At 41.7% G+C, this 17,053-nt stretch overlaps 1 protein-coding gene across 2 annotated transcripts in view; it reads right to left on the bottom strand.

Moving 5' to 3' along the window:
- The window catches only part of FCRL2 (Fc receptor like 2), a 30,545-nt gene extending 15,887 nt beyond the window's left edge, over positions 1-14,658 (bottom strand). For both annotated transcript variants that reach the window (XM_012511489.2, XM_003258642.4), the window contains exons 1-7: positions 14,569-14,658; positions 13,301-13,321; positions 7,613-7,870; positions 7,070-7,354; positions 5,612-5,899; positions 4,430-4,708; positions 4,054-4,170 (exon numbers count right to left, since the gene is read on the bottom strand). In XM_012511489.2, the coding sequence (XP_012366943.1) occupies positions 4,054-4,170; positions 4,430-4,708; positions 5,612-5,899; positions 7,070-7,354; positions 7,613-7,870; positions 13,301-13,321; positions 14,569-14,599 (1,279 nt within the window). In that variant the 5' untranslated portion in view covers positions 14,600-14,658. The remainder of the gene's footprint in view (positions 1-4,053; positions 4,171-4,429; positions 4,709-5,611; positions 5,900-7,069; positions 7,355-7,612; positions 7,871-13,300; positions 13,322-14,568) is intronic.
- Positions 14,659-17,053: the final 2,395 nt, after the last annotated feature.

Raw genomic sequence — 17,053 nt, 5'->3', positions numbered from 1 at the left:
CAGCCTATCACAGCCACTACCGACACCAGTATCCACTGTTTGGGACTCAGAGGGTGGACCTGCCACAGCCACTGCCATTGCCCAAACCATGCTGGCTGCCCAGGGGCCTGAGAACCCTTTCACCTGCCTGGCCCAGCATAGCCACTTCGGGTATGTGATTAAGTCACCTGGAGGACCAAGAATTGGCACATTTTTGAATACTTTTGGAAACGTATTCAAATTATTGGGGTCCCAGATGGCAAAGACAGAATGAAAAGGTTAGAAAACCTATTTAATAAAATAATAGATGAAAACTTCTAAAGTCTAGCGAGAGATTTGGACATCCAGATACAAAACCTCTGAGATCCCCAAGCACATACAATGCAAAAAGGTCTTTTCCATGGCACATTATAATAAAACAGTCTAAAGTCAAATACAAAGACAGAATTTTTTCAATGGCAAGGGAAAAGCCTCTAGTCACCTATAAAGAAAAACAAAACAAAACAAAACAAAAAATACACTCCAACCTTCCAGGCCAAGAGAGAACGATATGAAATATTCAAAGTGCTAAAATAAATAAAGTGCCAGTGAAGGAAATTAAATCCAGCAAAATAACCTTCATAAATAAGGAGAAATAAAATCTTTCCCAGATAAGCAAAAGCTGATGAAGTTCGTCACCACTATCCCAGCCCTCTAAGAAATGCTCAAGGGAGTCCTAAACCTGAAAGCGAAAGGACAATACTTACCATCATGAAAATGCACAGGTAAAGCCAGGAGGTGCAACAAAGTTAGGTTTGAGGCTTGGTCGTCAGGTACTGGCTGAGTAAGCATTGCAAACCACTTAAATTCCCCATGATTGTTAGATGTAGAAAATACACACTAAGAGAAAAAACAACAAGGAATACACAAAACAACCAGACAACAATTAACAATATGACAGGAAGAAAACTTCACATATCAATAATAACCTTGAACGTAAATTGATTAAATTCTTTACTTAAAATATATAGACGGGGTGCCGTGGCTCATGCCTGTAATCCCAGCACTTTGGGAGGCCAAGGCGGGCAGATCAGGAAGTCAAGAGACCGAGAACATCCTGGCCAACATGGTGAAACCCCGTCTCTACTGAAAATACAAAAAATTAGCTGGGCAGGGTGGCAGGCACCTATAATCCCAGCTACTCGGGAGGCTGAACTCGCAGTGAGCCGATATCTTGCCACTGCACTCTAGCCTGGGCGATAGTGCGAGACTGTGTCTAAAAAAAAAAAAAAAAGCAAAAAACAGCTGGGTGTGGTGGCACGCACCTGTAGTCCCAGCTACTTGGGAGGCTGAGGCAGGAGAATCACTTGAACCCAGGAGGCGGAGGTTGCAGTGAGCAGAGATTGTGCCACTGCACTCCAGCCTGGTGACAGAGTAAGACTCCGCCTCAAAATAATAAATAAATAAATAACGGTAAAAAAAAAAAAGACAAAAATAAAGGGATCAATCCAGCAAGAGAATATAGAGGATATATATGTACTCAACACTTGAGCACCCAAATTCATACAGTAAATATTGCTTAAACAAAAAATAGAGACAGACTTTGATACAATAATAGTGGGGTAATTCAACACTTCACTCTCAGCATTAGACCGATCATCTGAATAGTAAATCAACAAAGAAACACTGAAATTAAACTGTACTTTAAACCAAATAGCCTTAACAGGCATTTACAGAACATTTTGTTCAACAGCTACAGAATACACATTTTTCTCACTTGTACATGGAACATTCTCCAGAATAGACCATATGTTAGGCCACAAAACAAGTCTCAACAAATTATTAAAATCAAAATCATATCAAGTATCTTCTCAGACCACAAGGAAATGAAGCTAGAAATCAATACCAAGATAAATTTTGAAAACTGTACAAATAAGTGGAAATTAAACAACATGCTCCTAAACAACCATTGGGTCAATGAAGAAATTAAGATGGAAATCAAAAATATTAGAAACAAGTGAAAATTGAAACGTAACGTACTAAAACCTGTGGGATACAGCAAAAGTAGTGCTAAGAGGAAAGTTTATAGCAATAAACACCTACGTCAAAAAAGTAGAAAGAATTTAAATGAGCAATCTAATGAAGCACCTCAAGGAACTAGAAAACCAAGAGCAAACTAACTTAAAAATTAGCAAAAGGAAAGAAATTATAACAGAGCGCAATTAAATTAAATAGAGACTAAAAAAAATACAAAGGATCAATAAAACAAAAGCTGGTCCTTTGAAAAGATAAGCAAAATTGATAAACTGCTAGCTAGACTAACCAAGAAAAGAAGACCCAAATAAATATAATCAGAAATGAAAAAGCAGACATTACAACTGATATCAAATAAAAAAGATCATCAGAGATTATTACAAATAAACAGGAAAATCTACAGGAGATGGATAAATTCCTGGAAACATACAATTTACCCAGATTGAATCAGGCAGAAATAGAAAACCTGAATAAACCAATAGTGAGCGGCAAGATTGAACCATTAACAATCAGCTTCCTAACAAAGAAAAGCCGAGGACTGGATGGATTTACTGTCAAATTCTACCAAATGTATAAAGAATTAATACCAACCCTCTTCAAACCATTCCAAAAAATTGAAGAGAAGGCAATTCTCTCTAACCCATTCTACAAGGATAGAATTACCCTGATACCAAAATCAGACATGAATACAACCAAAAAAGAAAACTACTGGCCAATATCCCTGATGACCATAGACACAAAAATCTTCAACAAAACATGGGGAGGGGCTCAGGGAGAAAAACCTAACTTCTGAAATCACTTGTTCCATGGAGCATTTGCTGATTCCGGAGAGGACAGCCAAGAAGCTTGTGCTTTTGACAGTATTGTGGGGTTTGGAGGCATAGCAGATTGAAACTTATGGTGTTATATGTGGAAATTTAAAAAATATGGCTTAAAATTCTTTGACAGTTCTCCCATTTAGAGGTGAAGTCTGTGCCCTCTCCACTGATACCTAGGCAAGTTTGAAGCACCAGGACATAATAAAATTGTCGTAGAAGTGACACAACATCATACTTTTTGAAATTCATTGATTAAATGTATTGCAGCTTCATTATCACACTTGCTTTTTGGAGCCTGAATCAACATGTTAAAAGTCTGACTACTTTAAGGTCATCATGCTGTGAGGAAATCCAGGCCATGTTGAGAGGCTGCGTATATGTGCTCTAGTTGACTCTCAGCTGAAACTGCAAACTATAGCCAGCATCAACGGCCAGACATGTGGGTGAAGATGGCTTCTTATGGTCTCTATCATGGATCCAAGAATTCAAGGAGTCATTGCTCTTTTCATAAAGAAGGTGGCTAAAAAGAAATAGATAAATAAAAAGAAAAAAGAGCACATTAAATTGTTTGTGTTCCTGGCCAGGCGCTGTGGCTCACGCCTGTAATCCCAGCACTTTAGGAGGCCAAGACAGGCGGATCAAGAGGTCAGGAGATCGAGACCATCCTGGCTAGCATGGTGAAATCCCGTCTCTACTAAAAATACAAAAAATTAGCTGGGCGTGGTGGTGGGCGCCTGTAGTCCCAGCTGCTCGGGAGGCTGAGGCAGGAGAATGGCGTGAACCCAGGAGGCAGAGCTTGCAGTGAGCCGAGATCGTGCCACTGCACTCCAGCCTGGGCAACAGAGTGAGACTCTGTCTCAAAAAGAAAAAAAAATTGTTTGTGTTCCTTTAAATCTAGCTCCTTACTACATTTTGCTCCGTTGTACATAAACTAATTATATCTATTGAAAATTACTAAATGGCAATTAAGAATTAGACTTTTTAGTTTAAAAGTCAAGCATGGAAAGAATGTGTAAATAATTTAATCTCAAGTGACTATGCACAGGGAACAGTGACATATTGTATAATTAGCAGTATGACCACACTGAGCATTGCACAGAGCCTTGCAGAATTATGAAGCATAAAAAGAAATTATTGGATTTTGGAGGGTTTTCTTTTCTCTCTTCTTTTTTTGTAATTTCAATCTATATCAGTAGTGGAAAGGTCATAGCAAAATATGGAGAATCCAAATAGTAGATACAACCTGATATCTTGTGGAACAAGGCATACAACAGCAAAGCAACACCAATGAAACCAAGGACACCAAACAGTCCCCAGAGAACTCCGGCTGTCATGAGGTCTCTTCTATAGCCATCAGGTCCTGAGGAAAGAAAGCAGTGCTTCAGCCCCAGAGGTGAAAGACTTGGGCCCTTCTTATAAATGCTATATAGGGATGGTAAATACAAATTCATGTAAGAGATCACTGAAGTGTAGTCTGTACTCTTCAGGTTAGTGTGGGGAGAAGAGAAGCAACTGGACACTGAGATCACCTTCCCCCTCTTCACACACAGCAGACATCTCCAGGCTGGTGAGACACAGCCATTGTCATCAAACTCTGTATCCAGGTAACACCCACCCACCTGAGATGGAGACTGGCACTGCCTCACTGCACTGGGCCCCCAGGCCGTTGTTGGCCTCACAGGAGTAGTTTCCAGAATGTTCTGCAGTCAAAGAGAGGTTGAAGGAGGCCCCTCCTCCAGAGGGGGCCGAGCTGTTCCCCAGGGTGACATCCTCATGATAAAATCGGTACAGGATTGGGGGAGAGCCTCTCAGGGCCTCACAGTGAAGCTCCAGCAGGTCTCCCACTACAGCCTGGGCCCCAGGAGACCTGAGGGTGAGGACAGGGCGAGACACTGGAACTGACAGACACAGAGGGGCTATCAGAAAAGATTTGTGATGCTGCAATAGATTCACAAACTCCCATCCTGCAGGCTCAGCAAAGGGCCTGGCCCCATGGCTGTTGCATACTTTCCATTCCCACATTCCCACTAGAACAGTTAGAGATAATTTTCTCAACAATATATTTAGACGTTTGAGGGGAATATCAGTTCTGGGTGCTGCCTACGGACACGGTCATCTGTTGTTCTCATCTGATTGTTTTCCTGTGCCCATCCAGCCCTCTTCGTATTTCTTTTTTTCTTTTGTATCCCATAATTTTTTATTAGGAAATAATTTTAAGATTTCTATAATATTATAGTTGTTCCTGGGAAAACTGATACATAGGAGCATTTCTAAGCATATATTTAGGTGTGTTTATTCAGCCCAGTTCAGGACTGTAGGACTGGGTTAGAACGGAAAAGGCTACTTGGCTACAACACCAGGTAATTTTCCACACCAGTAAATCACCAATAACATGGCTCCAAATGTCTCCCTTTGGGTGCAATTTTGGCAAGCTAGAAACACTCTAATCACTTTGAAGGAGATGACATAAAATGAAGCAGGCTGTTACCACTATGAACCTTTTAGATCCATGACACTGCCTGGCCCAGAGCCCAAAGGTTTCATGTAATAGATGTTTTATTATCCTATCATAGGATTGCAAGAATGCTTATGCTTCATAATCAATTACAGCCCTCTTTATATTTCCTTCCACAAAAAGAAACCGTTCAGCAATCTAACCTGCAAGGGTAACCCATTTTCAAATTGCTTTTGGTTCTCCACAGCACTAATCCCTGGGGCCTCCTGAAATTTCCTCAGGACTCCTGTGTATCATGACCTTGGTTTAGGACTTTCCGGAAGATATGAATGAGAGTGTCACTCACTTCTCACAGGGATATTCACCACCTTGCTCTGGATAGGCACATGGCCGTTGTCAGCTCTACAGTAATATTTGCCGGCATCACTCTCTTTCACAGCTGGGATCTCCAGCTCTGCGGACAGGGAACGCTGGGTTTTCTTTCCCATACTGGTTCCTGTGGCCTCTCTGTACCAGGAGAATGTGACATTTCCTGTACCCCCAGCCACTGAGCAGAGCAGGATCAGTTTTTGTCCTTCAGTCACCTGTCCCCCGGGGGCCCGGATCTCCAAGCTTACGTTAGAGACGGGGATTCCTAGATGGATATAAGATAACAGGTGAGAACTCTAAGGGAAACTCTGGGAACAGGGTTTGACTGTTTCCATTCTCTAATGCAAAATGTGGGAGTGTGGAGATTGTATGGATAATCCATTATAAGCATTCCTATGGAGGTAGGGAATCTATAACAATTATCATTCAGGAATGTGGATAAAGACATTTGAATGCCCTAACCCTGGCCAATTTCATGGGTAGTAATATTAAAAGAATTTGTGATGGATCATCCACTCCATGAGACAGGAAACTGTTCAATTTTTTGGATGAGTCACAGACACCTTTTGCACAGAATATAGAGGGGCACTGATATCTCCAGTCTTGCAGTGGAAAAGTCATTATTCCTAACAACGGTCCCAATAATAATTCCTCTATCATTCTTAATTTCAAGGTTCAACCAAATACAACTTCTCCTCTGACCACTCTGTTCATTCACATCTGCTTTTCCTGATGCTACATTGCCTTCTAATAAGTCAATTTGTGTTGCAATCTCATCATATGGAGACATTTGGAGAGCCATTAGACAGCAGGTGGTTTGCCTTTTGAAGTGTCCCACCCACTACTAAATGCCAAGGCATACAGTCAGTCATCAATGAAGTCTTGATCAATGAATATTACTTAACTAACAACAAAAAAAAGAAAGATTATAAGGGGCTTAGTGCATTTCTGATTCTTATAAAGTAGGAAGCCAGGAGCAATCTGGAGGGTTTTTCTTTTTTTTTTTTTTTTTTTTTGAGATGGAGTCTCGCCCTGTCGCCCAGGCTGGAGTGCAGTGGCGTGATCTCAGCTCACTGCAAGCTCCACCTCCCAGGTTCACGCCTTTCTTCTGCCTCAGCCTCCCGAGTAGCTGGGACTACAGGCGCCCACCACCACGCCCAGCTAATTTTTTGTATTTTTAGTAGAGACAGGATTTCACCGTGTTAGCCAGGATGGTCTCAATCTCCTGACCTCATGATCTGCCCGTCTCAGCCTCCCAAAGTCCTGGAATTACAGGCGTGAGCCACCACGCCTGGCCGCAACCTCGAGGGTTTTTCTAGCTTAATTTTCACTTTCCTCAAGGACAGGAGTTAAACAAAGAAACAGACTAGTACTCCAAGCTGAAGCTATAGCACTCCTATCTTTTTTCTCCAGGCTCAGCCTCAATGATACTTGCTCTGCACATGAATCTGGGATTGGAGGCTCTGTTTTCTGATCCTGTGAGTCACCGTTTCTGCCTCACACCAGTAAGACCCTGTGTCTTCGCTCCACATGGCAGAAATCTGGAGCTCCGGAGAGCTGCTCCAGCCTGACCCCAGGACCTGGTTTTCTCTGAAGAAGCAGAACTGGAGTTGAACATCCAACCTCTGTGGAGAGCGCCGGGTCTCACATTTCAGGCTCACTGGACCCCCTTCGATGGGCTGGAAGGAGCTGGCAGTCAGCACAGGATGTTGAAAGAGCTCTAGAGAGAAGGATCACAATAGTCCCCAAAGCAGTGACAGCTAAGATTCCTGCTGAAAAGCCTCTGGTAAGAAGCAACCCCAGCAAACAGGACATTCAGAGCTAGACACCTCTCACCCATCATGGCTCCTTTGATGGTCAAACCACAAGCACTCCCGTCTATATTTAGCCCATGAGCAGCTTTCCCCTACCCAGTGCCCACCCTGCCTTGCTGCCATGGTCTCTTACCCAGCCCATCCCACAGAAGTGAGGGTTTTACCTTGGACTTTTATCTTTACTATATTTGAACTTTTATCCCAGAAAAACAGTTGTCCTTTGGTACTACAGAAATAGTTACCACTGTCACTTAAAACTGCACTTTGGATAAGGAAATCTGAGAATTTTTTGAAAACAGATAACTCTTGGTTATCCTTGTGGTAAGCCATCTTCTGAATTGTCCAGTTCTGTTCTCCCTGGCATTTCAGAACTATGCTGTCTCCTTCGAAGACAGAAGAGGGCGCCACAAGGTTCAGCGAATCTGCAAGAGAAGGAGGGAAACCGGATTTGCCATTTCTGCAGAGAACCCAGACAGACTCCATTGGCAGTGAGGTGGTCTCAGGCATAGCCTCTACTTCTTTAGACAAGATGGAGGTTCCAATCCATGCCTTAATTACTGAGAGTTTCATCCCGTGTTTCCTGAGGGGATATCTTAGCTTGTGCTGCTATCACAAAATTTGATAAACTGAGTGGCTTATCAATAACAGACATTTATTTCTCACAATTCTGGAGGTTGAAAGTCTGAGGTCAGGGTGCAGCATTGTCAGGTTGTGATGACGGCCATCTTCTAGGCTGCAGACTGCCAACTTTTCGCTCTACCATTACATGGTGGAAAACTAATCAGCTAACTCTGTGGCCTCTTCTTATAAAAGCGTTAGTCCTATTCATGAGGGTTCCACCGTCATGACCTTATTACCTCCCAAAGGCTCCACCTACAAATACCATCACATTGGGATTAGGGTTTCAACATATGAATTTGAGGGAGATACAAACATTCAGTCTATTGCAGAGGTGTCAAGGTAAACATGGTTTTTCAATGTTCATGAAGGAGTGTTCTGATAAACACCTCATCTTCAGCTTTCTCCATCGGTGACACCACACAGGGAAACCATTGTCCTTAGTGGGCACTTTATTTTTTCATCCCCCATGCCTTCATCCAGCCCTCAGAGCTCTATACTGTGTTATAAATTCAGGTCCCATCCCCTCTCCTTGCCTCATCAGATAAAACCATCAAGTGGCGTAGATTATTGGGAATATGCCAGTTACTGGAATAAGATCCAGTATCTTTAATTATCTACTTGAATTCTCTACTTGAATGCCTTCAGAAAATTTTTCTCATCCATTTAGTGAAGTAGAGATTATTTTTAATCCAAGGCTCAGTTCCCAGAGACTGATCATATAAAGAAAAAAGCTATTGCCAAAGACAAATGTCCTCCCCAGAGGTTGCTTTCCTTAAATTGGTCACAGGTTCTCTAATTTTGACCCTGTCACTTCATTTATTTATGGTACCAGACTATGTTTTATGTCTATGACATCTTCATATTTTATGATTATAGTAGAGGATTCTGACCACAAAGTAAGGAATTAAGTTATATCTCAAATAAAAATCTTTCCTATCACTATTCAATTGTATCATGACTGTCAGATGTGTAGTAGAAGGAAGCAGAAGTCAATAAAATAAGAGATATGATGACTCATAAAATACTACTGCAGAGCTACAGCCAAAAAGCCACAGGAAATCTGTGGCGTTTGGAAGTATAATTTTTGGCAAAATGTATGGTTTGCTACTGGCTATTTCAGCAGAACCAGAATTACTTGTTGGACATTGGGGAACAATCTGATTTTATATATGTATTTTATATATATATTTATAGATTTATTATATATGTTTATTTATTTTTTATTATTTATTATTTATATATTTATTTATTTATAAATTAAATATTTTTATATATATTTATATATATATAATTAGCAGGGCAGAAAAGATTGGTTGGAGAAACAGTTAACTTAATTAGGAGTTAACAGTTAATTAGTTAAGAAGGAGAAACAATTAACTTAATTCAAGACTTGTGGCCTCCTTTGCAAATGGATACTAGATCTCATGGAAACTCCACCGTGGGACTTGGAATCAAGCCAACTTTTAAACCACTGATACAGTCTTCCTCCACAAACAGGAAAGATTCCTGTAGAGAACACCACTGGGGATAGGAAGAGGAGTCATGATTAGAGACACTGTTGGAAACGGCATGACAGGCAGCCTCGCTGGCTCTGGCTGCCAATGACAAAGTGAGACTTTGAGTTGGTCGTTAGGAATTATTCATATCCTCAAACTGCTTGGTAAGAGGCAGACTGCCCCAAGAGCAAGCCCAAGGATGGAGAGCAGTGAGGAGTGGATGATCACGAGTCCATAACAGCAGACCAGCAAGTGGGAGCAGCAGGGTGAGCCGGCTTGCAGCTCTGAGAGGAATCTGCTTGGAGAGACGCTAAAGCTCGGAGGCCTGGAAGTGAAGATGCGGCCAGAGAGAGTCATCGTCACCACTAGGAGATACTGATTGATTTCAGTTCTCACAACGTTTAACCTAGTGATGAAGAGCCAGATCACACTGTTTTGAATCCAAGTCTACTATTATTAGCTGTGTGATACTGGACAAAGCACTTTACTCTTTGAACCTTGGTTTTGTAACCAAGTATCCTATTTTTCTAAGAAAAAAAGAAGTATTTTTACCTTTTTCTTTTTTTTCACTGTACTTTAAGTTTTAGGGTACATGTGCACAATGTGCAGGTTTGTTACATATGTATCCATGTGCCATGTTGGTGTGCTGCACCCATTAACTCGTCATTTAGCATTAGGTGTATCTCCTAATGCTATCCCTCACCTTTTTCATGCAATTATAATTTTTACCTTATCTCCATCATCCACTCCTTGCACTGAAAGCATATCTAGCTATGTGTTTACTTAAGAGCTTCCAGAGACAGAAACTCGAAGCAAACCAGATGCCTCTAGAACTCTCTCTCACCAGAAGATTGCCTCAATTTACAACCTAGTTCTGCCCACACTGGTGCCAGCCAAATCACTTGACAGATGACATCCAAAGCAAGTCATGTAGACTTGCACCACCTCACTCCCTCCCCTGCATGCTGTTCACACCAAGTCCCCCTTTAAAAGGCCTTGCCTTCTGCCCCAGAAGTAGAAATGGTACCCTCAAGGCGGAAGCCTGTACTACTTCCCCTCAGCTAAGTTTTGGAATTAAAAAGTCACTTTCTTTCTACCAGATCTCTCTCTTGTTAATTGGACTTTGCAAGCAGTGAGCAGCTGGACCTGAGTTCAGTTACAGTTTCTCATCTGAGAAATGGAACAACAAAGAGCATTTGCCTGTCATCGGCTGTCTTAAGGATTCTGTGAGAGAAGCACACAATGGTGCTGGCATTTATGGACCACTCAGTGAGCCACAAATCTCACAGCCTTAATGGGGGATGTCTTTGTTGCAGAAGCTAGTGATGGCTGAGGAGGAATAAGAGGTCATCATAACTGCACTTCAAGAGCAACCAAAATAATGGGTTTCAGGTCTGTGAGATGGGGTGGACTCGGGAATACTGAATAAATGAAGGTGACTTGAAGTCAAACCCTCTGAGAGTGATGTCCTACCTATAGGGTAGACATAAGTTAGTCCATAGTTTCATATCGGGGAACCCCAAAGAGTCATAATGGGTTTGTGTGACAGTTTGTATCCACTTGCTTCTAGCATGGCTGTGATGGCTCCAATGCCAACCACCTGGCAGTTTGGAGGCCTCAGCAGAAGTGTGCTGGCTCTATGCTGGCTGTCATTGTGGTGCAACCTCAAGAGTTCTAATCTGTGTGCACCATTAGCAGAGTGCAAGGAGTCAGAGGCCCTAGAAGGGGAGGGCAACAAGTCCCAAAGCTGACTTTTGCATCCTCAGGGCATTCCAAATCCTCCAGCAACTGGCTGAGAGTGGCTCTACCTACAGAGGTGCCCAGTAGAATCGTGCTGACCCCCAGAGAGTACAGAGGAGAACTGCAGTGGAGGGACAGTGGTAGGGGGCAGGGAGAAGGGTAGGTTGTGAACAAGAAATTCTTAGGCAAAGCAAATAAATAGAAGCACAAAGATTTAACTCAGGGCGAGATGTACAGGACTGAATAATGTTTTTTCACAAGAATTTCAGTGAAAAATATCTTTACCAGAGCAACAGCAAAAACTAAAAGCAAATGGTATTTCTCAAAGCTTTGCAAGGGCAAGGTCCCAGGTGGTGAGTGCAGTGTATGGGTGGGGCTGAAAAGAGGAAATGTGGTAGAAGACTGCGTTGAGGCAATGGATGGGGACAGAAAGACCTTTTCAGCTGCTCTGCTGAATAGCATTTTCAAACCTTGCAGGGGATTGTAATTCTCAACAGGCCAGAAACTTTTCCCCAGAGACAAGACTGGGGTTCAGAGGCCAAGTGACTGCCCAGCCTACATAGCAGGTATATAGCAAAGCCATGATTTCAATTTGGTCTTTCTGGCTATATAAGTCCTGTTCTTTCCAGTACATCATGCTGAACTAAGTTCTCTCTTACTCTTTTTAAAAAGAAAAGATCTCAAACTTCTGAAGAACATCTCAGTTTTCTGAGAAACTCTTGCTAAAGGAAAAGAAAGAGAATGAAGTGGCTGTTGCCCTGTTCTCTGAATGGTTGTAGGTGATTCACTTCAGAGAGCCTGCTGTCTTGGCATGATTCCACTAATGGTCAGAAACCTCCTGAGTATTGATCGAGGTTTCCTCTAATTTCCATCCAGACAGACGGTGGAGTGATGGGTATCACAGGGTGGGACTCCGGGACCTTATGTGGGACAAAATGAATGCAAGAGACCAGACTTGCTCCTGAGCAAGTTCCAGGTAGGACCCCTGAATGTCTCCCTGGACACTCTTGTTCCATTCAAGGTGAGAGCAGGATCTGCTTTTCTCCACACTGTTACTTAGAGCCCAAAGAGCCCCTTCCACTTGGTAGCCAGCATTCAATGGGCAAGGGAACAATTCTCCCTTTCTTTAGATTTTGTCTTGGCTTATGTGAAGATTCTGTATATAGAATAAAATATTTTTCCCATTGACTTCCTTCACTGAGCACAGATTTAACTCAGAAAGAGTGAAATAAAATTAGCTTTATTTCACTCTTTATGATTAGAACAGTAATACATGCATTTTTAAAAAGTCAAAACTAAATACTAAATCTAGAGTGCGGGTTGGCAAATTCTGGCCTGTGAGCTGGCCAACACTGTTTTGGTAAATAAAATGTTATTGGAACACAGCCAACCTCATTCATTTACATATTGTCTTTGGTTGTTTCCCTGCTACCACAGCAATGGCATTGAGTAGTTATGGCATACACCTGAAAAGCTTAGCCTATTTACTCTCTTGCCTTTTACAGGAAAAGCTTGCTGACTCCTGAGCTAGAGCTAGAGAAGCAGTGAGGACACATGTTTATTCTGACCCTGCAGAAGTTTGTAGTTCTGATACATTCCTCTATAAATAACTGTTTTCAGAGCTGTGAAAACATTCAGCATTCAGCCAGACAATAATGAGGCATTGCAGTCCTATGGGCAGGAAAACAATTCTCTCCAAATTGTTCTTCTCTTCAATCTGCATGCCTTCTTTCAGATGTTACTGCCCTTCTTAAAGCCAGGCTTTTAAAGAAGAGGCAAGCATGTGGGGTCTTGAGAAGGCTAGGTGGCACCTGGTCACCCAAACGTGCAAGCGGTGCTGGAAACAGGCTGCGTGACCTCAGAACATGTCAGCCTAGAGGGCAGTAATATTAAGACATCTTCACAGGCTTCCCAGAGCCACCTCTATAGAATCCTGGGGTAGTTGGGTGACTGATATGCCAGAGACCAAGAACAACAAAGACAAGGAGGACTCACCTGCCCATTCAGTGACTGCAGCTGTGAGGAGATCAAAAGCCAGAAATTAGTACACAGCATTCACCCTCATAATTTATAAATTTATATTGCTCTGGTAAATTGCTCAAAAACTTCTTTCCATTTTTCCTTTCTCTTCTATTTCCCTAATCTCTCATTACTAACAATTCAATCTCCCTCGAGCACACATCTAACTGTCATTCATTGTAGTCACAAGGCTAGTTGCAAACCCAACGCTTGACTAAAGGGATTGTCGAAAATACCCACATTGGATATTTAGTGACTCTTCTTGATTTCATTTTCCTTCCACCATCCCCACCACTCTATCTCACACTCAAACTTTTCAAGTGGTAGACCGACATGACAACATGATCACAAAGGGCTCATCAGGAAACATACATTGTGAGAGTTCCAAGAAATCAATAAATCAGTCTCTTTCCTACGGCCATATTTCACATTAGAGCCCTTTTATTCCAATAACAAATATTTATTTAGTGCCTACACAGCATAGAGAAAGGGATCTTATTTACTCTCTCACCCAAGCTGGAGTACAATGGCATGATCTTGGCTCACCACAACCTCCACCTCTCGGGTTCAAGCAATTCTCCTGCCTCAGCTTCCCGAGTAGCTGGAATTACTCGTGCCCACCACCACGCCTGGCTAATTTTTGTATTTTTAGTAGAGACAAGGTTTCACCATGTTGGCCAGGGTGGTCTCGAACTCCTGACCTCAGGTGATCCACCTGCCTTGGACTCCCAAAGTTCTAGGATTACAGGTATGAGCCACCACACTCACCCAGGAATCTTATTTTCTAGCAGCAGCTGTCATCTCCCTCGTTGTCCACAATTAAACAGAGGAATATTAGCAAAGGGTCTCAATGCATCTGCTGAACCCAAATCTTATAGATAACAATTGAATAATCGGTGTTCATGGAGGAGAAGGGCAGTGCTAAATGCTAATATTATGAACATTTTACTATGAGAACATTATACTACTCAATGAGATCTAAGATATCAAAATAGCAATTCATGACCAGCAAATGGTAAAGTGGTCCACCTTGAATGTTAAGCATTGTGCTTAATGCTTAATGGATGTGCTGCAAATTCACTGTCCCCAGCCTACTTCTTTGCATCTGCCTCTGAAGCCCAAGCTGCAGGCAGGACCTGAGCATCCCCGCCAGTCCCTGGGCTCCGATAAAACCTCCGACCTTTCGGGAGCAGTAGACCTCATTCGGCTGCCACCTCACTTCTCAGTCAAAGTATTGAACTCACCAAAGATGACCAGCAATGACCACAGCAGCATGAGGACCTAATCCAACTATTTGAAAAGAGATGTACTCTTGGCCACCAACTGGAGCCTCTGAGCAGGCGGTGAAATGTGCTTTTCAGAATAGGTTTTGTATAATTAGCAAAAAAGGAAGTAGAATAGTGCCACAGTGTTTAACCATTATCTTTGTCCTGGAAGGGCTAAAACAATTATATCTGATCCTCTCAATGCCAGAGAAATTTTGTGTCTTGACACTCATGATGATACCTAGCATTTACATATGAGTTGCAACGAGTCAGACACAGTTCTAAGTGCCTCGTGCTTACAGTTTATTTATTACCTTCAGCAAGTTTCTGAAGGCACTATCCCCTTTCACATGATTGAGGAAATTGAGGCACTAGCAAAGGTAAGTGTCTCAGTCCATTGGGGCTGCTATAAAGAATACCTTAGACTGAGAAATTTATAAACAACATGACTTTATCACTCATAGTTCAAGAGGCTGGGAAGTTTAAGATCAAGGCACCAGTAGATTCAGTGTCTGATGAGGGCCTGTTTCTCACAGATGGTGTCCTCTATGTGTCTTCACATGATGGAAGGGGCAAACAAGCTCCCTCAAGCCTCTTTTACAAGGAGACTAATCCTTTTCGTAAGAGTTCCACCCTCATGACCCCTAAAGGGTCATGTAATAAAAGGTGAGTACCTTTTATTACTATTGCATTGAGGATTAAGTATCAACATAAGAATTTTGCCAGGACACAAACATTCAGACCATAGCAGCCAGTAAAATGACCAAGATCAGCTTAGTCAATTTCTAGTAGTAACAGATCTGGGATTCAAACCCAGGCAGCCCAGTTCCACAGTCTGGCTCTTAAACATTGTGCCCTACTGTCTTGATATATTGCTTCTGAAGGTTCTTAAAATAATAAGGCCATTGTTTCAATAGCTCATATTTCTTAAGTAAAATTTTTCTTAGTCATTCGCTGACTTTCTAGAATGAGATTTTACTAAACTTCAAAACACTTGCACTATATTGCTGAAAACATTGCCATCTTTCTAATTTGTAATCAAAACATTGCCTATTTCTAATCTGCATTGCTTTTTGTACCTCAGGCTGATCCTAATACAGTTATCTCACACAAAGCAAAGCATGTGCTATGTGAACGCCTATTATCATGCTCACTTTGATTAGATGTAGTCCCGGTGGATATTGTCTCATAAATGAACCTTATGCAGGATGAAACTCTAAACCAAAAAATCACAGGTGCTTATAAATGAGGGACTGACTGAAAATATTCATAGACTCAATGTTACCTGTTCAGGTACTTAACATTTACCTGAATACTTAACATTGAATTTTTACCAGTTGGATACTTAACATTTTATTCTCACTATTATCATAGTTTTACTTTGAGAAATGCTAATATTTATATGTGATGGTCATTAAAGCCTTGCTTATAATAATGTAAAAAGAAAATACTAAAAATATGTCACAAGGAGAGATGTGTGTTAAAAATAAGTTATGTGTCAAATGCTGTGGAAAACCAAACAGCCGTTAAAATAATTCTGTGGAATAATATTTAATAGCAAGGTAAGATATCTAGGATATATGATTAAGAAAAAAGTGGGCCGGGTGTGGTGGCTCACGCCTGTAATCCCAGCACTTTGGGAGGCTGAGGCAGGCAGATCACGAGGTCAGGAGATCGAGACCATCCTGGCTAACACGGTGAAACCCCGTCTCTACTAAAAATACAAGAAATTAGCCTGGCGTGGTGGCAGGCACCTGTAGTCCCAGCTACTCGGGAGGCTGAGGCAGGAGAATGGTGCAAACCCGGGAGGCAGAGCTTGCAGTGAGCCGAGATCATGCCACTGCACTCCAGCCTGGGTGACAGAGCGAGACTCCGTCTCAAAAAAAAAAAAGAAAAAAAAAAGAAAAGAAAAAAGTGGCTGCAGAGTGCACTTTATCTGCTGCACATCATCCCCTGCTCTCCAATAAAAAGTGTCTGAGACAATTAGCACCACAGAGTTACTGTAATTATATCCAAAAAATCTAATTAGAGCTGATTTTTATTTTCCTCATTTTGCTTATCTGCGTATTCTAGTATTCTTACAATAAACATATGCTATTTATGTACTTTTTAAAGATTCATTAAAAAAACTAGGTTTTATGGCCTCTCTCATCTTAAAGTGTTGAAAACAATACTACTTTAACTTTCTGCACAGACAAATGGTTTGTATGTGTTTGAAAGTGTAAGTTACTCTTTCCCAGGACCAAAGCTAGTCACTGATCTTATCATCAAGTCTTGCCTACCGAATGGGTTTCCAGGTGGCCTATAATTCCTTCCCATTCTGACCAACCTGGAAGCTATAGAAATTTTGTGGATGGGAGAGAATTAAGGAAAGGAGTACAGAGAGGATCATGAAAAAGATGGTGGTGGATTGGTGGTAGGTACAAGCTTTTCATAGACATCAAGGAGATTTTTCAAAATAATC

The sequence above is a fragment of the Nomascus leucogenys genome, chromosome 12 (assembly GCF_006542625.1).
Source record: "Nomascus leucogenys isolate Asia chromosome 12, Asia_NLE_v1, whole genome shotgun sequence".
In the NCBI taxonomy this organism is placed as follows: Eukaryota; Metazoa; Chordata; class Mammalia; order Primates; family Hylobatidae; genus Nomascus; species Nomascus leucogenys.
Note: the sequence above shows the minus strand (reverse complement) of the source record. Positions and strands in the feature narration are given on the sequence as shown.